The 22,152-nt window shown below is 37.6% G+C and overlaps 1 protein-coding gene across 6 annotated transcripts in view; it reads left to right on the plus strand.

Annotated features, from left to right (window-relative positions):
- DIP2C (disco interacting protein 2 homolog C) overlaps positions 1 to 22,152 on the plus strand; it is a 366,720-nt gene that overhangs the window by 309,959 nt on the left and 34,609 nt on the right. For all 6 annotated transcript variants that reach the window (XM_081932268.1, XM_081932270.1, XM_081932269.1 and 3 more), the window contains 12 exons: positions 673 to 766; positions 1,081 to 1,200; positions 2,597 to 2,711; positions 5,985 to 6,124; positions 8,919 to 9,055; positions 10,943 to 11,151; positions 12,837 to 12,951; positions 16,288 to 16,489; positions 17,639 to 17,748; positions 18,777 to 18,857; positions 20,619 to 20,742; positions 21,777 to 21,898. In XM_081932268.1, the coding sequence (XP_081788394.1) occupies positions 673 to 766; positions 1,081 to 1,200; positions 2,597 to 2,711; positions 5,985 to 6,124; positions 8,919 to 9,055; positions 10,943 to 11,151; positions 12,837 to 12,951; positions 16,288 to 16,489; positions 17,639 to 17,748; positions 18,777 to 18,857; positions 20,619 to 20,742; positions 21,777 to 21,898 (1,569 nt within the window). The remainder of the gene's footprint in view (positions 1 to 672; positions 767 to 1,080; positions 1,201 to 2,596; positions 2,712 to 5,984; positions 6,125 to 8,918; positions 9,056 to 10,942; positions 11,152 to 12,836; positions 12,952 to 16,287; positions 16,490 to 17,638; positions 17,749 to 18,776; positions 18,858 to 20,618; positions 20,743 to 21,776; positions 21,899 to 22,152) is intronic.

The following is a 22,152-nucleotide window of genomic DNA, read 5'->3' on the forward strand; positions in this document are numbered from 1 at the left end:
AGTTATTTGGAAACAGTTCAATCCTGTTGGATTTGGTTCTCAACACTGTCAAGTGCAACCATCTATAAATTAGATCCTTGTCCCTCCTGGTTAGTGAAAACTTCCAGGACAACGACTAGAAGGTCAGTCCGTGCAGGAATGAGACCCACTTCTCACTGCAAGAGAGCACATTCCCAAATCTTTTTAAGGAGAACTTGGTGTGGCCCCTCCTTAAATAAACATCACTGGATCCCACCTATCTGGACAACGTCTGTCCAGTCTATATACAAGGTGAAATATTTTCGAAGATCCTGGATGAAATGGATTCCTTCCAGTCATGTTTCAGGTCCAGTTATGGAACAGAAACAGCACTGGTTACATTTGTGGATGATCTATGGCCAGGGCAGGATGATGGTGTACATCCATCCTTGCTCTCCTTGACTTCTCAGTGGCTTTTGATACCATCAGCCGTGCGCCTATCTGTTGAATTTAGGACTGTCTTGTGCGGGTTCGACTCCTTTCTCCAAGGCCAATACTAGTGAGTATTAATAGAGAATGAGAGGTTCAGTCTACATCTGCTCCTTTTCGTCTTCTAAAAGGCCTTGAAAACATGACTATGCCAACTAACCATTAGCCCCAATTGATAATTGTTTCTTCACTGCTGATACCTCTATTTCCTTGCTTTAATTTCAGAGTGTTATGAACATGATGCATGTAATAAGCATCCCGTATTCCTTAATGAAAGTGAACCCACTTTCATGGATACAGAAGGTGTGCCAGTACAAAGGTAAGGGTGAAGGCTACATCAATCTACTTTGTGGGAGCATGAGGTGGGATTTATTGTATTAAACTGGCAAAATAGAAATAATCTCTCTTGCACCTTTTCACATCCAATCTGTGAAAGATTGGCTTGTAATATTACAAAAACTGAAACTCCAAATTAAAATCCAATTTTTCTGCCAGTTGGTCATACTTTATACATTATGGACATTTAGTAGTGGAATTATATCTTAAATATCTTTGATTGTTTATTGCATACTTTAGTGGAATGATAAATGATTAATTCATTGGTCATCTTTCTCTTTCTTTTACATCTCTCAGCAAAAGTAGCCTGTGTAAAATCCAGGGATATGCACTGGGCATTAGTAGCACACAGAGATCAACGTGATATCAACCTCTCTTCACTTAGAATGTTGATAGTGGCTGATGGCGCCAATCCATGTAAGTGATAAGTATGGAACAAATAATACAGTCTATTTGGCTTTACTGTTGGACATTCTGTGTCAACAGTCAATGAAGCCACTAAACAAGGATATATGTCTGTAATCTTAATGTATCATTTCCTGAGATATCTCTTTTAAATCGGAGTCTAAAAATATTTCTATTCCAGAATCCACCAAAAAATTATATTTCAAAGTTTCATTTTTTTAGTAATATCCTAAAGCAAACCCAATATTTCACAGTACTATAAGCTAAGGCAGCGTAGTTCTATATAATTTGGCAAATTTCTCATTGAAAGTAGAAAAGAGCTTGAAGGTTTGTCAGAAATCAGTTGAAACTAGGCATCGATCGAGGTGGTTTCTTTGCTTGGTCAAATACAGGCATAAAAAACATGAACTATATTTGATCACGTATTTTTACAATTTTAAATATCCCAAACTGAGATCCAAGGCAGCTTATATAAATATTAACTTTTTAAAGTAGATTGAAACCATGATCCAAAAGCAAGTTAGAAAATTAAACTGAAATTGATTGAATCTCCAGTGGTATCTGGGGGGAAAAAAACAGTTTTTTACTTGGTGCAAAAAGTAATAAAAGAACAGGGGAAATAGTTCAACATCTTAGTTTTAGCACTGAGACGACCTTTTCCCCTGTTACTGTCCTTAGAATTTTCAGATTATAAGATCCTCTATTCATGATGGACAATGTTGGCCACTTCATATCAAATATTTTGGGTTTTAAGTTTTTATCAATGGCTGCAAAACTGAAACCAGTGTATTATATAGGAAATATATAATAACCAGGATTTCAAAGATTTTTGAAAATAGTTGATTTTAGTTGGACATCATCTGTATGTTTTGTCCTGTGACATGTCTGACCTTACAAAATGAAAACTGAAATTCAATTATTAGAAGTAAAGGGAATACAAATACTTTTTTTAAGGCAATTCATGAAGCTCTGTACAAAATGGAATGATCTTCATGTACCCAGTACAAGTAATATCCTTCAATGGAAATGTAATTTCCAGAGTAATATTTGGTTCTGCTCATAGTTTCATTCCATTGTATATAAAGAACTTGATTATACAATAGCGACTCAGTTAACCTTAAGAGCTAGTTGCATTTGGGGGCAGAAGTATGCTCAGTGCGTTTCAATCTTCTCCTCTGGACAAAAGAAGTTGAAATGAGGGTTGGTATATTAGAGACTCACTTTAGGCACATCTATAGATTTCAACCCACAGGTCAATTATTCGCAATCACTCGGTGAATTTATTGGTTGATTGGCATCTATATTTCTATTTTTGGAACCTCCTATTTAGAATTTCTGTTTTGTTGTGAGGAACTATTGATTATTGCACATAGAATGATATTATTGTCTGTGTACTTTTTAACTCCAGGGTCTATTTCTTCGTGCGATGCATTTCTAAATGTCTTCCAAAGTAAAGGCCTAAGACAAGAAGTCATCTGTCCTTGTGCTAGTTCACCAGAGGCTCTGACAGTGGCTATTAGAAGGTTTGTAAAGTCAAATATAAATGTGAAATCCTGAAGGCAATGAAGTTTAATGGAAACAATCTTGGAGTAACAATAGGAGGAGGAAGGAGCATTATACACCCTCTATCCCCCCCCCGCCCCCATTTATCAGTGGAAACACTTGTTCAATGCTATTGTAACTTTGAATTGCCCTAAAAGAACTGGTCACTAAGCAGGATTGCTTAAGTGAAACATTTCACATGTCTGTTGTTTGGGGGTTCAAAGACTTTTGGAGTATTTGTGTACTTTATGGCAGATGGGCATTTTGCACACCTGCCTGAAACATTTTTCTAGACACTGCGCTTAGCTTGTCAATCTAAATGTTGGCAAATGTTTGAGACCCAAGCACCACATGGCAGGATGAGCCCCAGATCTTGCAAATACGGTTGTTCAAGAACATAAAAGATGATGTAGAATTGTAGGTACAAGTAGGTACCACTTTGGTGGGAAAATAGCATTCTTTACACCTTGGCATATAATCCTGCCAGCCACAAGACCACGAAAGAAATGAGCGCCACCATCTAGAGTCAAGACACAACTGGACAGGAAAAACTTTTTAGGCCCTGCTATACGTGATTTTGTTATCTGTGCCTGGAATGAAATCCTCACCAAAAGGTTGACCAATTGTGTTTAGATAATTGTGTCAATTTTCTGTATGCCGGCTTTGATCTTTAAAGCATTCCATTTTTAAAATGTTGAAATACACTATTGCAAGATTGTGTCAGTCTAATATCCTTGGATTTATTTCAAAAGATCATGAACAGACTTTTGTTGAACTTAATACTTCTTTGGCTTAATACCATTCTTAATACCATTCTTTGGCTCTTCAATAGTAATTAAGTTTTTCAATCATAATAATATTAATAAACAGCAATGGAGAAATACGTACAAGTCTCATATATAAAAGATACCTAAGAAGGCATCAAAAATATTCTAGAGTGATACTCCATGAGTCATAGTCATAGACATAGTCTATGAGACATAGTCAAAATAATAGAACAGTGTGGTTTAGTGACCAAACTGCAACTTTGGGAAACAAATCCAGACATCTGTCCATTGTATGAATGTAGGCAAGTTATAGTATCTCTAGTTAACTATCTCATAAAGGTGTTGCAAGCAAAACATAGATAAGAAAAAATGCAAGTCCTTGGAGAAAGAACGGATGTTCATGTCATGATAACATTCTCCATTTCTAGATTATTTCCTGTTGATACATGTCATTCAATTCAAGGTAACTTCAGTATGGGATGAACAGCTACTAATGATATGATATGAAACTTTTTCCAGATGTTGTACTATTTACTGCAATAAAGATAACGGCTTAAATTGAAGTCCTTGGTCAGAACTTTTCTCTCTGACTGAAATTCAACTTGATGTTTGTAGGCATAACTCACTGAACTATGAATCCAAAATCTTTTGGATTCTAAGTTTTAAACTTTGCTTCAGTTAGTTAACTATCCAATAATATTCTGTTTGTCTTTTTCAAGTATTTAGGAACTATATTATATCACAATCAAGAGCAATGTTTCTCAACTTGAATAGGTGTGGACTTCAATCCCCAGATTTCCACGACCAACTTGAGAAACAGTGTTCCATTATTCAGTATATTTTTATGACAATAACTTCTGTGATTCCTATATTACTGTAATGAGTCCAACATCTGTATCCCATGGGAAAGCTGAACATAAATTTACTTCCTCTGATGAGGTTACATTTATGCCTAGTACTTGCAACTTGCTTATATCAATATTAGGCATAGAGGTTACTGGAGTACAGTAAATCTCTTCCATCCCTAATATGGTGGGAGTTCTCATTCTGAGATCATCTTACAGGCAACCAAAGTACGCGTGGAGAGTTAAAAAAATATCAATATCGTGGTGAAATATCCGTCCAAGGTAAAGGGAATGCCATTAATCATTGCCACCCAGTTAGCTGCCTCTCATTTGTTATTCCCTAATGTACATTCAATTCAATCCATAGCTAGCATACGTGATCCTTTTAATCAAAATTTATGGAGCCTATCATTCTCTAATTAATCTGGGTACCATCCAGTTTTTCAAGTATCACTGAGAACCACCGTTATAATTTAAGATTAAACATACAGCTGAACTTTTTTCTTACGACAACTAGTCAAAGACATAGGTATATACCAATATCAATGTTTGGTATGGATTTTGTCATAAAAAGTTTCTGTGGAGGAATCATTAAAAACAAACATTGAATTTCTTTCCTGTATGTTTTTGAACTTGAGATTTGCACAAGTAAATAGAAAAAAATCATTTCAGAACTGGACCGGATCCCTATCTGATGATGGGAAACAAGGGATTCAAAGAACTTAGATTAAAACCCCTGCCTCAAAGCCTGTTTGCACAGCCAATGCCTGATTGATTGTGGAAAAAGTTTCTCCTTCAAAAGCCAGCAGTATAGGATTTAAGTGGTATGAACAAGAGCATATCTAATACTTAAGGAAACTATTATTCCTTGTGTCTATTCCCTACTATATTCTCTTATTCAACTTTTAATTAGGAGCACTTTTCAAATTGCAATCTAATAGCAACTTTAGAGGCCTCCACCAAGGCTTTTCTAAAAGGGGATTGTATGTATCTAAGTACCCACGTTTATTGTTCAACCTCTTCTTACTACATTTATATCTGCTCACTTTTTTTCAAGTAGAATACATCAATATGTAACATCTAGAGAGCTGGATTGCATAGGCCTAACTTCTCTCCAGCTTATGAGACATGGTAGGACATGACAAAGAAAAATAGAAATATTTGAGAAGGATATTCCTCTCTAGAGGCATCATCACACACATCAAGCTTTATTACTCATTTAAGCAATTTATATGGCTGATACCAAAAATAACTCTGGGCAGTATATAGAGATTAGAACGTCAACAACAACCATGATGCCCAACAAATACAAGCAACCCATAAAAACAAAATTAACCAACCATCATATCTCACGGGGGTCAAGGGCATGGGGGAAATGCCAAGTCTTACAACAAAAGGCTAACAGTATTGAGGGTATCTCATAATATTCTGTTCAACAGGACGTGTGCTAAAAGGCACAATTCCGGAGCCCAACAAAATATTATTTAATGGAAGGGAAGCCAGAGCCTCCCCTTCCTGCAAGATCTGATGAAGTGAATAAATATTTCTATAGAGGTCACTCAACCTTGGCATTATTCTCAAGCACATCACATATATGAAATGAGAGTTGCTGGCATCATTGACATTTTCCATACATTTCCAGACCAACAGATGACAGCAACCAACCACCTGGAAGGGGAGTACTATCAATGCACGGGCTTACTTATGGAGTAATCAGAGTGGATTCTGAAGAAAAGCTTTCTGTTCTAACAGTGCAAGATGTTGGTTTGGTGATGCCTGGAGGTAAGGCTTCTGTAAGCTTACTCAAAAAAATGTATAACATTTGCATTGTTTTTCTCTTAATGCATGCTGAATGGGGAAATTCCAAGATTAAAATCCATAAATCTTAAATTTGCCAAGGCTGCACTGCCTTAACGAAAGTTGTATTCGCAGAGACACTATTTCCTCAAAGCTAGTATTCATTTTTCGATATATTTTGTGGTTTAGCTTATCCTACCCTTGACAGTAAAAATTATTCTTCCTCTATTAAACATGTACATAAATGACCTCCTAGGGGGCATTTTAGAATGTTATCCTAAGTACGATCCACCCATAACAAGACAGTTTTGTTTTCTTCAAACTTTTACAGCAAATACCTTTTTCATAAATCTGATATAGATTCATTACATAATTTGTAGGATTGAGATTCTATGCCTCGTTCCCATTGGAAAAAAGCCAGTTACAAAAGCATTTTGTTCTGGTTCCCTTCCAGTCCTGTCATGTTGGCAGCTTTCCCATGCCTAAACTTGTGTTGTTTGGGGTTAACTATAGTTAGCAATCCATCAGGAGTCATATATGGTCACTTTCTTTTTTATGCCCAAGATTGGAAAGAGAAGTGTTACAACAAGGTATATTTAACAGGGTGGAAGAATAACCAGGAGTCTGGAATTCGACTCTGGAAGACTTCTTTCTTGATTATGTCATTTCTTCTTAAGATTAAAGAATGTGTTTATTCTTCCCCAGAATTACTTATTCTTACAGGTTTAGCTGTTGGACATGAACTGCATTCATTATTTTATTTAATTCCTTAGTGTTAATTTTCCTGGGGGAATTAACTTTTCTATCTTCTGTATCTTCTCTACACCATATTTCTGCAACATCTCTGGCGGGATGGAGGTAATGCATAAATCCTGGTTCTTCTTGACCTCTCAGTGGCATTAATACCATCAGTCATGGTATCCTTCAGGGTCAACTTAGGAACTAGGGGTGGGCAGCACTGTATTGTGCTGGTTCTTCTTACTCGGGAGCTAGTCCAGTTGAGAGAAAGAGAGAGAGAGAGAGAGAGATCTAGTTTGTGACCAATGCTAAGGGCGGAAGGCTTCAGGGCTCCGGTCTCTCTCTCTTCCCTTTAATATTTACATGAGGCTGCTAGGTGAAGTGATCCATCGGTTTGGGTTGAGATATATAGTCATCTGCTTATTCTATCCCAGATAGGGCTATTGGGGACTGGATAGGAAGAAACAGTCCCCAACTCAATCCTAGCAAGACAGAGTGGCTATGAGGAGAACCCTGAAGATGAGGTTCTTCCATCTCTGGCGTTGCACTGCCCCAAACAGACTCTGTGTGAACAATCTAGGAGGGTCATCCTGGACTTGTGGTTCCTGCTTGAAAAGCCAGTGGCAGTCAGGGTCAAGGCAGCCTTTTCGTACCTCTGGGTGGTAAGCCAGTTGCACCCATACCTGGACCAGGAGGCCCTGATCACAGTAATCCAGGCACTTATAATCACCAGGTTAAACTACTGTAGTATGGTCTACATGAGGCTGACTTGTAGACTGTTAGGAAACTTCAACCAACTCAGAATGCAGAAGCATAGGTTGTAAATGGTGCCACATACGATGGCATACATAACCAGGGCAGCTCGAGCAGGAGTTGGGGTTTTTGGTATTTCCAAATTCAAGGTGCTATAAGGCCCTACTTTTCAGAATACCCAACGAATTGCCTTTTTTAAAAGAGACTCTGTCCATCCGACTGCCTCACAAAGAAGGCATATGACTGGAAATATGAGGACATATCCACAGTGAATGATATCATTAAAAGACATTTAGATTGTGCAGAAATGAATAGATTAACATTAAAAATAAAGGAAAAAGAAGATACAGAGGATTTTCAAACATGGGACTTGCCTTATAAATGGTTGGACAGTAGAGATAGAAATTAGGTGTGGGAAGAGTATTATTGTATAAAAATAAATTGATCCAGACAATACGCTGTTCACTAAGCACTTATGTACATAATGTGAAAATATAATAAACACAATGTTTTTTAAAAAAAAGAATGCATATGATGCAGATTCCATCTATGTATATTTACATAGAATGTCAGCTTTTTCTGTAGCTGCCCTCTGCTGTATGGAATTTCCTCCTTTTGGAAATCAGAATGGCCCCAACCTAGTTAGCTTTTTGTAAGACCCTAAAAACTTGATCATGTGCCCTAAAGCCTAAGATACTGAATGTGCCAAGGGCTCTATTTCTAGCTATATACCTTGCTAACAAGCTAAATACCTTGCTTCTATGTATATTTAACTTGGATGAGTTTTTAGCATTTTTAATAGGGCGCAATAGCTTAGCGGTTAAGACCAATGGTTCCCAGTTCAAGACCCAAGTGTGAGACGCAGTGAGCTGACATTCCAAGAGTTAGAAAAAAGCGGGGAAAAGGGATGGGAGCCAAGAAGCCCAGCATTATTTTATATATAAAATACGTTTTCTTCCCAGTCACTGAGGAGATACAAATACCTAATTTCTAGTGCTATTTCTAGAATCAGTTTTCTAGTGCCTTGTGATTATGAATCTGGATCAATCTAATGATTGACAGTTTAAAATCAAATAACCCATAACCCCGTTAACCCAGATTCGGTGTCGTATGTTGAATTGAACATTATGTTAGATTTATCCTGCCTTTAATTCTTTTGGCAGTCAAGGCAGCATACTGCTTTCCCCTTCCTAATTTTTCCAAAACAACAGCTCTGTGAATTGACATTGCCAATGTCTATTACGCAGCACTAGGAAAAATGCTGTTCTTTCCTTTTTCCCACCAATAGCCATAATGTGTGCTGTCAAACCAGACGGAGTTCCTCAACTCTGCCGAACAGATGAAGTTGGTGAACTCTGTGTATGTGCTATTGCCACAGGTACATCTTACTATGGACTCTCTGGAATGACCAAAAATACATTTGAGGTAAGCTGGTAAATTGTTAACTTCATTTAAAAGAAAAGAAAAGAAAAACCTTTCGGATTCACATGCATAGCAATGATTCATTTGTGAGGCTGCACTTCTATTAAGTTGGGCCATTATTGTCTTCTCCAGTCATTCCCAAACTGGACATCTGCTCCAGCATACCTCAGTGACTTGACTTGTGGAGATTGGCATACTGCAGTTCTAGAGGGCTCCAGAATACAGAAGGAGTCATATTTTACCAGTCAGCTCTTTAATTCTGATTGGTAGAATATTTCCAGTTAAAGGTTTTCTCAAAATAATGTTTTGTATGTTCACATGTACATTATAAAAGAGTAAGAAGCAAAGGAAATTATAAACTTATAAGTTTATGTAAGTCAGTATAAAATCCATACTGACTTTGTATGTATGAATTCAGCTGCAAAAAGTTTCTAAAATTTTCTTCTGTGAATGCCACAGTCATTAATGTGTGTGTGTGTGTGTGTGTGTGTATGTGTGTGTGTTAATAGGAAAGAAAACCTGCTATCTTAATTCTACAGTGCACACACATACCACTTTAATTGGAAAAACAGCAAATTATCGGCTTGTATTTTCTTAATCCCTTTCCCAATTTTTGCATTCTGTTTTTCAATTGTTTCTGAAAATTTTATTGACCATTTTTATTTTGGCTATTGCTGTCACTATTCATATTTTGCCCCCCTATTTCCAGATTAGGCATGGCAGTACCATCCTGGAAGCACTAGGCTGAAATTTGGGATTTCAGACAAATGTTTTCTACCAATAAATAAATAGTGATAGAAGCACAGCGCTGCAATATATAATTTTAGGGACATTGTAATGAATGGTTGGGTTTCCAAATCTCATTGAGCATTTTTATGGTTTGCTTGATTATGCTTTAGGGTGTTGTATAAACCAATGCATTTTTATAAATTATCATTCACATCATATATTGTTATGTCATAACTATTATAACTTCAACAACACATGCTAAAGCACTTCTCACCAGCAAGACTAGCTAAAATATTGCAAGATCTGTCTGCTAAATGTTGAAGTACAATTAGATTCCGGGTTTGTACTAGCACATCTGGTGGACGTGCCCAAAGGTGAAAGCATATTGGACAAAAATACATACTTGAATAGAAAAAAATGATAAAGGAACATATAAACCTAAAACCAGAAATATTTCTGTTGGGTATTATACCAGAAAAATATAATAAAGAGACTATGTATCCAATACTACATGTTTTAAAAGCGGCTAGAATTGCATTTGCACAGCATTGGAAAGGTGTGGAGATCCCTACAGAAGAGATGATAATAAAAAAAAAAACTACAATGTGCAGAAATGGACAGACTAACACTTGAAATTAAAGAGAAGGAAGACATAGAATATTTTGAAATATGGAATTTGTTTTATCAATGGTTAACTAACAGAAACAAGAATGTTTAAAATTATAAGAGAAGGACTAATCTTGCTTTGAGAGAATTATGTTTATTATTATGAATTAGTATTAACAATTAATAAGTACTATTATGAGAAAACACTTATAGGACTACTACTAATGAAGATTATGATGATGGTGGTTTATTGCTCAAACTAACTGTAACCAGATAACACACTGTTTATATATTGAAATTGTTGTTCTTTCTTTATATATCAAAAATAAAAAAAATAATTTGTGTGTGGGGGGGGGAAACCCACATACTGAAGCAAATCATTGTTTAATACAATGGGTGTACAAAAAATAGTACTAGTGTTCCCATGGAGAAATAGAAGGGGAGTTATAGTTCATGTGTAGTAATTTTAAGATATGCTCCTGGAAGGATCTAAACTACCCAAATATCCTAAAAATAAAGCTTCTTCCCACTTTCACTTCTCTGTCTCTCTCATAGGTGTTCCCAATGACTACTTCAGGTGCCCCTATAAGCGAATATCCCTTTATAAGAACTGGACTTCTTGGCTTCATTGGCCCTGGAGGACTTGTTTTTGTGGTTGGTAAAATGGATGGTCTGATGGTTGTCAGTGGGAGAAGACACAATGCAGATGATATTGTAGCTACAGCGTTGGCAGTGGAACCAATGAAGTTTGTCTACAGGGGAAGGTAGGCTTCCATTTCTTCCCTTGAGGATTTTTTAAAATAGGATATAGAAAGAGTGCTTCCCTTGCTCAGAGAAACCTTAGATAACCTTAGTATTCCAAACAGATTAGCTAACATGAATTAATTTTTACTAAAAATGCCCTCTTTTAATTAAGGCCAACATCTCTGTGGTATTAGCCCAGGTAGTTCTGGCTGGTCTACTTTCTGCTTTCACTATTAGTTGCTTTCTATTAAAGTAATAGCCTTTACTACAGTTAGCTTCTCTACTAAAGTAGTAGTAGTAGTATCTATCCCTTCTGCCGATGTCTGTTTGTTGTAGGCTCTGGTATTAAGCCTGTTTTCTGCAGGCAGCAGCTGGCTAATTCCTGCTAAGTGAGAGCCCAACTCCTCCCTTTTTTGCAGCTCCCTTTCAGCCAAAGTTTGTTTTCTTTCCATAAAGTGTTTAGTGAAGTTTAAGCCACCTTCACTTGTATGGTTTCCTTCTTGTTGAATATCCCACCCTTTGTCATGGATTATAGTCAGAAAGTTCCAAAGCATACAAAAGCCAGCCCAGGAACACAAGGTAATGCACACATAAGCATTCACAAGCTAGTATTCAGTGCCCACCACTAACCCTTCCCAACAGCTATTATATTTCCTGTTACTTTCCTCCAACTATTCCTTGTAAGTCCTACTAGAAGATAATATCTCTTCCTAGCTTCTTCAGGCTACTTCAGGCTACTTAAGGCTACGTTTCTTCCCCACATGAAATTCCACCCACCTCTTCCCACACACAAACAGTAATACGCCCAGCTCTCTCTCAGCACTGCTTTTATAGCAGACGGCGCTGTGCTGGCTGGGAGAAAGCTTAAAGGGGCAGGACAACAGCAACACAGCTGTGGGCCATTTTTGACGCAGCCTCCCCTCTCACAATATGGCACCTTATCAGTAAGTTACAGTTAATACCTACGGTAATAGGAGCCATAATATGAATGCATTATTTTTGTGTCTGTTGCCCTCAGCAGCTATTAATGCATTTTCTGCTTATTGTTTGTAGTTTTAACATTGTTTGCTTCCCGATGTTGCTAAAGTTGTAACGTGGGCAGCTGTATAACTTATCTAAAATAATATTCGGGGCTGCTTAAGGACAAATTAAGGCAATGTAAATAAAACAACCCCTAGTAAAACATTTAGAGAAAAAAAATAGATGAAAGTCAATTGCAAATAGAACCAGTATAAGCATCTGGGAAAAAGACTTTAATCTGGCTTCGAAATGGATATCCGGCAAACCTCTTTAGGAAATTCAAAGCAGGAATGCTACAAATGGAAACAACTTTGCATATTTCCATTTCTCTAAATAAAAACATAGACAAGAATGACTTTGTTATGCTCGTTTTCTTTGCCTCAGATAGTATATATTGTAGATAGAATGTACTCAGAGTGAAATACTGTTTGCAATGATGGTGCATTACTCTATGGAAAGCCAACATGAGCTTGCTTTTATAATAGCTGTTCCAGTTAGTGCTCTATTTTAAACTTATGTAGGTGTTCAGTGCAGATGTCTTCTAGAGGAAATAAAGAACTTGGGCTCTAATCTTCTCTGTTGCATAACTAATGAGAACTGAGTCACACAAAAATCATGAAAAGGAATTGCTCGGCTCTTAGTCTTTTTATCCAACAGCAAATGTCTTGGTTTGCACATCCCACAGGATAGCAGTATTTTCAGTGAGTGTCCTTCATGATGAACGAATAGTCATTGTGGCTGAGCAGAGACCGGATTCTACTGAAGAAGACAGCTTTCAGTGGATGAGCAGAGTCCTGCAGGTATAGTTGCTAAACCAATAAATCACCCACGTCAAATGGAAAGATATGATGTGCCAAGGTAGCTCCCTGTTACGTAAAAGCATAGGTATTCATTGCATTTTCCAACAGAGGTAAAACATATCTAGGTGAAAGAGTAATCTTTATTCCTGTTCCAGATGATCTTAGTTAATTTTTCCTGGAATTTTTCTTCTAATTTTGAATTAAACTATGAAAATCCACTCTCCCCCCCCCCCTTCCTATGTTTTCTGAACAGATGATTACTGTATTTTTCAAAACAGCTACAGCAATGTTAGTGTGCAGAGCCTTTTAAGAAACTCAGAGAACAGAGTGGAAAAAACATAACTTATAATAACGGGAAGGAACTATATAATACTGATCTTCAAGTGCTTACTAATTGGCCGTTTATTGATTCTGTAATGGCATTGCCTTATGAGTATTGCATTCTTTCCACTCTGCAGCTTTATGGTTAGTGTGTTGGGCTCTCTTGAGCTGTGCTTGTGATTGAAAGGATAGGATATCCACTTAAGAAGAAGAAGAAGCTGATGCATACTCACCTCACTGTTCTGTAGAATAAGGGCAAGACATCTGTAGTTGTACATGTAGTTGTAACTTCCATAGCCCATAATATACCTCTTCCTCTTTGGGAGAATATTTTCTTTTACATCCATGTAAATGCCAGAGGAAACACAAGGAGCAAAAAAAAAAGTTTTAGAGCATTCAAGCAAGGTCTTATAAACACAGTACAGTAAGAGCAACTTAGCTCTCCAAATTCCTTTGTGGACTGCACAGTGGACTGATGGAAGCATCAGTGTGAGGATCTTGCAAGCTAACATCATCAGGGGAACTCTTGAGGAAGGGGAAAACCTAATGATGGGGAAGACAGGAAGGAATCAGGCAATTTACAACATTTTGGCTACATGACATGGTGGCATGCAATAATAATACCAGATTCTACAAAGGCTGCTCAAAGGATGCATCACGAGTAGGGATATAAAAGAATTAACCATAGATGTTTTGAAAGGTAGTTCAAGCAAGAACATAGGGAGAGTAGAAAAGGTAGATTTTGTTAAGCAGGAAAGAGATGATAACAATTCTCTTCTGGGGTTGCCCATCTAGCAGTTTGAAAGCATGTCAATGCAAATAGATAAATCGGTACCACTTTGGTGGGAAGGTAATAGTGTTCTGTGTGACTTTGACATGCTGGCCACATGACCAGGGAAGTGTCTTTGGACAATGCTGGCTCCCTCAGCTAGGAAATGGAGATGAGCATTGCCCCTTAGAGTCATACATGAGTGGACAGGGGAAAGCTTTGCCCTAAATTTACCTTTTATAATGCAAATTATATTCCCCTTTGCCCATAAACTCCAGTTGCCTTCATCCCCATTGGCAATTTGAGTAGATGGGACTAGTAGAATTCAGTTCAGCATATTACATTCCCTTCTTAATGGCCCTCAAGCGTTAGAACTTGATGTCCTTCATCAGTTTGGGGGTGAAATGCCTGACTTTTTCACTGTCCAGTTTATATTTCTTTAAATAACTGTTAAAGTGAAGCAATCTATGTCCCTTCTTCTATATTTTAGAGAAGGGGGAATAGAGCCTCTTTTTCTCTCAGTGGCTGTGTTTCCTCAATCACATTGTGTTGTGCTAAGAGAAAACTGATGGGTTAAGGCTAAGCCAAAGTAAAAAGAGCCACATTGAATGACAGTCGCCATTCTTCCCTTCAACATTTCTTCCTGCTGGATCAGGAAGACAACAGAAAGAGAAGGAATGAACAGCTTTTAGCAGTGATCTAAAAACTGGTATTTTCATTGTGAAAAGCCTTCTGAAGGCTGCAGATTGTCCACTTCTGTTTTATATAGCCAATTTTTGTAGGGTACCAGTGAGGGCCAATATTTTTGAGACCTTTGATTGATAAACCTTAACCAGGATACAGTTTCACCAGTGTGAATTTAGTATATACTAGCTGATAATCTGGCATTGCCAGGGTATTTATTTATAGGGGGAAATGTTGGGACCAAATGTAATTTCTGATGTTGGATTTTCCCCCTTATTAGAATACTGTGGAGCCATTACCATGGCAACTCCACTGCACTGTACAGTAGAAGCCATTTTACGCCAGTACAGTAGATGCCATTTAAAGGCGCAACAGGCAGCATCTTAACAGAACACACACCCTGAGAGGTGTTAGGGGTGGCTTACCCCCCCCCCCCCCCACACACACAGTATTTTTCTCCAGAAAGTAAGTCATCTGTGTACCAGGTTTGGTTGAAATTGCTCGAGGCGTTCCAAAGTTATGCTGGAACACACACACATACACACAGAGTCATGTAGGTAGGTAGGTAGGTAGGTAGGTAGGTAGGTAGGTAGGTAGGTAGGTAGATAGATGATAGATAGATAGATAGATAGATAGATAGATAGATAGATAGATAGATAGATAGATAGATAGATAGATAGATAGATTAAAATCAAATTGCTCTGAGTAAGAAAGGAACATAATGTTGTTCTTTCTTTTGCTTCTTTAGACACTCACAATCTATGATTTTAAAACAATTTCTTCATCTCTTGAATCCTTAGAGATAAAATTAGTCTTGATTTGTAATGTACCGCAAATCTACATAGCAAGCAAGGAAAAATGTGCGTTTTAAAATTTGTATCCTGTTTTTATCGTTTTTGCAAATAACTCAAGGTAGCACACATATCCAACACATCTTCCTATTTCCATTTTCTCTACAACAAACAACCCTGTGAGATGGGTTTGGGCTGAGAAAAATTTTTTGGCCCAAAGTCATCCAGCCAGCTTTCATGACTAAGGTGGGATTTGAACTCACTCTCTTGCTTTCTAGATTGGCTTTTGTCTGGTTTTTAGTTTTAATGCATTTTTGTGTGTGTATGTGAAAACATATAACCCCTTCCTTAACCCCTTAACAGAAATTATATAACTTCTTGATGATTTAAAGTCACTTTTACTTATTTAACTTTTTATTTCTACCTTTACATTTAGATTAGGTGACATTGTAGTTCACATACTACACTGAGCTGCAATTGGACTACAATTTAGACTTCTGACTTTTAGCAACATTGGGCTCTGTGAACACAGCCTGGGGGATTAATATTTTTTTTTTGTTGCATAAAGATGAAATTGAAGCAATGACAAATTATGGCTAAGTAAATTGTAGATACATAATTGTGTAATCATGGTCCGTATTTAGTAGGGAGTTCCAAAGTTCCTTTCTGCGGCTACATGGCTTTTTAGATATTTGCGTGCTTGTGAGCCGACCAACTCAATCCTGTTCCCACCCTTATAGTAATTTTCTTCTTTTTATATGTATTTTCTAGGCTATAGACAGTATTCATCAAGTAGGAGTTTACTGCCTAGCCTTGGTACCAGCAAACACACTCCCAAAGACTCCGCTTGGTGGGATCCACTTATCAGAAACAAAACAGCTCTTCCTTGAAGGAGCATTGCACCCCTGTAATGTGCTGATGTGTCCACACACCTGTGTAACAAATCTGCCTAAACCAAGACAGAAACAACCAGGCAAGTCTAACGTTTGCGTTTTGGGTTGAAATCCCATGATAAGTGACTCGATAGTGAGATGTCCCATATATAAATTTCATATAAATTAAAAATAAAAATAAAAAATAAGAGTAGCTAGATTTCCTCATAGTTCAAGACCTTTTGATTGGATGTACTGTGCGCTAGTTAGTTTTCAACTCAGTGATTGGAATATTGGTTTGCTTTATGGATTTTTTTATTCATTTAATTATATACCATCCTTCTGTTTGAAAATGTCCCTCAGGCAGTTTATAACAAATGGATAGAAATTAAAACAGATAATTTTACCAAGAAATGTCTGGCAAAAGTAAGGCATCCTTAGAGGCAGGGCATTATTGCAATATGAAGAACCAGCATTCTGTAGTTTGAGTTTGATGCAGAAGGCAACCCAGAGTAGGGAGAACTTTAGAAAAGCCACTCGTGCAGATTTTAGAATTCACACAGATTAGTAAATAGAGAAGCAGTCCCTCAAATAGTAAGACCTAAACTGTATTAACATCAGTATTCTAAATTGTACCTAGAAAGCAAGTAGAGATCTTTCAGTATGATTCCTGTATCCGCAACACTTTGATAGACAAGATTATGTGCTCTATTACAAAGATACTTTTAGCAATTCAGACAGTTGGTACTTTTCCTATGAATCTGCTATATTTTTTTGTTTACATTACAGAAAGGCTTAGGAAGGGGTGAGAATTTTTTTGACTCCCATCTACTGAGGAAATCTACAAAAGCCTATTTTATTAGTTATCTCAAATTGTCTGGGTTCAGCTATCTCTCTTGCTCCTCAAATGCTAGATGAGATTACCAAATGTAATGATCCCAACTGACCAAATGTTGTCTCATTTCCTCTGATGAGTTTTAAAAAAACAACAACAACAACCCAGTTTTTGGAAATCAGAGCTTCAAGAACTGAGCTGCAGGAATTGGACAGCAAAGTAATAATAATAATAACAATAATAATAATCCAGTAATTTCAATTTGCTGGGAGCTGCTCCTATTATTTGCAGCTAAAATGGCAGGGTATTTCATACGAGATAGTTTCAGTCTAGATGAGGAAGCACAGTAATATGAATTTTGCACTGGAAAGGAAGTTCTTAATTCTTCTTTCACCATCTTCCTGATGTACTGTAGAAATTGGTCCTGCCTCTGTGATGGTGGGGAATCTGGTCTCTGGAAAAAGGATTGCACAGGCAAGCGGCAGAGATTTGGGACAAATAGAAGATAATGATCAAGCTAGAAAGGTAAAGCCCTAAATCTTCCATAGGTATAGTGGATAACGAGCAGAGAAGAGCATACTTACCGCAATTTTCCTTCCATTCAGAACTGAGAATATGAGAGTCCATATATTCAGACCAAATATTTATATCAAGGGATGTATTTTCTAAGGCTAAATATATAATATCAAAACCATATATAACCTATGTCAAATCACAGTTGCAGATCTGATGCAAATATGCTATTTTTGTCTTATATAATTCTGGATAAATATGTATTCGTGTTTCTACTTACTACACATCATGTATAGTTGTCTATTTTAAAACTGACCATTATAAATATTTAATACAAAATGGATATTAGGGGCGCAATGGCTCAGTGGTTAAAGATGCTGAGTTTGCCAACTGGAAAGCCAACAGTCTAGGTTTGAGACCTAAGCGCCACGCAACAGGGTGAGCTCCTGGTACTTGCCCCAGCTCCTGCAAACCTAGCAGTTCGAAAGCATGCAAATGCAAGTAGATAAATAGGTACCACTTCGGCGGAAAGCCTTCCGTATGCCTCAGCATAGAGTCAAGATGGCCACATGTCCACGGGAATGTCTTCGGACAATGCTGACTCCCTTGGCTAAGAAACAGAGATGACCGCTGCCCCCTAGAGTCAGACACGGACTGGACAAGGGAGATCTTAACCTTTACCTTTAATTGGATGTTGTTCCTGATCACATCAGTGCATACATGCAGTTCTTCTAAGTTGCTGGTAATTTCAGTCTATTTAGAACAAGAATGAATTAATTGAATCCTGTGTTGACTAATTGGAAAAAAAGGTCAGCAGTTTATTATATGTTACTGATTTTTAAGTATTTTCAGTTTTTTACTGTCAACATCCTTAAATTTCTTTTCTTCATAGTAATAATAGCTATGAATCTGTCAAACTGGTAGCAGTTTGCAGTTCAGCGAAAAGAGAGCTCTTTCTAGGCCTAAAAGATGTTTAAAGAAGCAATTGTGTTTCTTATGTTTCTCTCTTTTTTAATGTTTTATCTTGTTTTCCCCACCAGTTCTTATTCCTCTCAGAAGTCTTACAGTGGAGGGCACAGACAACTCCTGACCATGTACTTTATACTCTACTAAACTGTAGGGTAAGAATATTTTTTGGCTTTCTTATTTGTAAGTTTATGAAATATTGTGAATTAGGCAGCATGCAAATTAAATAAATAATGATGATGATAAACAAACTTACAACTCAGAACTATTAAATATAAAACCAAGTTTGAAATGACAAAGAAGTATCCTACAATGAACCAATCCTTTCACATAACTATTAAGACCTGGCTGTTCTCCTAGGCTTTTGGATAGGTATGAGCCCTGATGGCGCAGAGGTTAGAATACAATATTGTATCTGACTCTGCCCACAGCCTGGAGTTCAATCCTGAAGGGCTCAAGGTTGACTCAGTCTTCCATCTTTCTGAGGTCGGTAAAATGAGGACCCAGATTGTTGGGGGCAATATGAAAAACAGTGTAAACCTCCCAGAGAGTGCTGTAAACCACTATGCTATAGGTTTGCTGGAATGTCCCCATGTTGTATGGCAGTGATGGTGAACCTTTTTGACACCAAGTGCCCAAACCGGAACGCATGTGCATTTGTGTGTATTTGCTTGCGCTGTAGCCCTGGAAACCTGAAAACCAGCTTAGTGGCACACACATGCCTCTTTTTTGGCTGTTTTGGGGGGCATTTTTCAGGCCCTTTTCAGGCCATTTTTGTAATGGTCTTTGCAAGCTGGTCTTCGCGGAGCGCCTGAGAACAGCCCAGGAAAGCGATCTGTTTTTTGGCTGTTTTTGGGCCATTTTCCAGCGATCTGGTGCCTGTGTAGACCAGCTGACTGGCGCACTGGAAACCAGAAGAGCAGCTGCCGACAATGCGCATGCCCACAGAGAGGGCTCTGTGTACCACTTCTGGCAAGTGTGCCTTAGGTTCACCATCATGGTTATAGGGTGTCAAATTCAAGCCCACTGCGTGCTTAAATCTGGACCACGAGTCCAGCCTGGAAATATCAATGGAGCAGCCCGCAGTGCCTCTACTGGCCAAAATGTTTTTGCCTGGAATAGTACTGCTGGAAGCCAGGAAGGCCAAAAACAGGACAGAGGGGGATGCATGTAGAGAAGAAGTACAATGCTGATCTGGCCCTCAAAGAAATCAGTTTGACACCCTTGTTATAGGAGTTTTAGTTGTTGCTGGAATTGCCATTTTGTTCTATTTTAGCCTGGCTTTTGCGCAATGCCTGTTATTATGTTGTTTTTATTGTAGTTTGGGTCTCATGAATTGCCCATAATTGCTCTGGAGTCAGGTGGCATCAAATTGAATTAAACTAAGAAATAATAGTCTAAAATATGGACTTGTGCAAACTGCATCTGTAAATGGTACCACTTGGGAGGCAATCTAATGTAATTTCTCTCTATGACATAGATAATTTCTTACTTTTGAAAAATCTGAAGCTGTTAGGGTTTTGTTAAGGCTTGCTTCAAACCACTTTACCATTTGAAAACAGTGATTACTAATAGCTAGCACTCAGTTCCTCATGTTATATCCTTACTAAATTTCAGTGTGGGTTATTTTGAAATATTCTTCAGTGGTGGCTATAATTTCCTGGGGGGGAAAATAGTTCACTTTATAGTTAATCAGGTAAAAAGCTCTAAAGTCTACCTTTCAACTGACCTAATCAAGATATAGGCTTTGCTTCCTTTGATTCCCCCCCCCCCCCAGCTTAAAATTAAATGAATATGTGGCATTTATATCACCAATCTAGTTTCAGATGCTAAGGTCAATAACTCAGTTAATGAATAAAAAGCTGCATATTTAAATTTTTTCTTCTTTGTCTCTACTTTTTTTTTCCTTAATGAAGGGGACAATAGCAAATTCTCTCACCTGTGTCCAGCTACATAAACGAGCTGAAAAGATAGCAGTAATGTTGATGGAAAGGGGTCATTTGCAAGATGGTGATCATGTTGCTTTAGTCTACCCACCAGGTAAATTGTACAAGCATACTTTAGTTGCAATTCTCTAACAATGTTGTTCTATCTATAAAATCCTTGACTGACGCATAAATAAGGTTCGTTGGTTGACTGGTTGGTTGGTTGGTTGGTTGGAAGGTTGAAGAGTACAAATATTTTTGCTTCAAGTATAGGTCTTTCTGGTTGCTATATACAGTAAATTTGTAGGATTATACTCCAAAATTTCTCATTGCTCTTTCATCACTGTTTGTCTTTCAGTGTATGGGTTGTTAGACCAGTTCTTATAGCTCTCAATTGGATTTGGGGGTGTCTAACATTTTTTATTTCTTCTTGTTGTTACTCATTTCAACCAAAATTGATTCAGTATAGAGCAATATTTATCAATCTTGACAACTTAACACATATGGACTTCAACTCCCATAATTCCCCAACTAGCAATGCTTCCCCAGTGCTGGGTGGGAAATTCTAAGATTTGAAGTCCATTTATATTAAATATATAAAGTTCCCAAGGTTGAGAAACATTGGCCTACAACTTCAGCCTATGTTGAATATGTAGTGGCTTAAATGCACTGACTTCCAAAGCAGAATTGCTATGGAACAATGAAGAAAGGATCCCCCCATCTTATAAGCACGAGGGATAAAGAGCTGAATTTCATGTACAGGTTTACTCAGTGAGAGAGCTGGAGAAACTGCCTCCAGCAGCTAAATGAAATTCACAATTGTATGAGAAATCTGCTCATCTAAAGCCAAATGAATTCAGATCATTTCAGTAGAAGTAAACTGTACATGTCTTTCTTTCTCTTTCTCTCTCCTTTTAACAACACAATCTTATGCATGTCTGTTCAGATGTTAGCCCAGTGAGTTCAGTGATCCTTACTTCTAGGTAAGTGGATATAAAATTGAAGATACATTTCAATTTAGGTTGTATTCCCAACACATCTGAACAGCATTAGTTTAGGGAAGGTGGAATTATACAGGTATTCTTAGAAATTACTCTTATTTTGCTTTCTTCCTCGCTAACCAGTCATGCCTATTTTTGTCCCATCCAGGCATAGATCTGATTGCTGCATTTTATGGATGTTTATATGCTGGCTGTGTGCCAATAACAGTTCGGCCTCCCCATCCACAAAACATTGCAACAACCTTACCCACTGTGAAGATGATTGTGGAGGTCAGTGGGCCATTAATAATGATTAACTTAGAACATGCATAGATTGCCTTTTTCATCCTGGAGTTGCATTTTGTGTCCCCCTGGGCAATGAGGAATAGATTTTGGTAGAGCAAGGACATAACAAGGGTTAACAATTAAAACTTTTGGGCCCATAGAGGAATTGCTTTTAGGTTTGTGGGATATAGTAAGTATAGTGGCTGCACAATGTATAGATAGATTTAACCATAGTTACAATTGGGAAACTGTGACCATCC

The sequence above is a fragment of the Natrix helvetica genome, assembly GCF_964273705.1.
Source record: "Natrix helvetica genome assembly, chromosome: Z".
Classification (NCBI taxonomy): Eukaryota; Metazoa; Chordata; class Lepidosauria; order Squamata; family Natricidae; genus Natrix; species Natrix helvetica.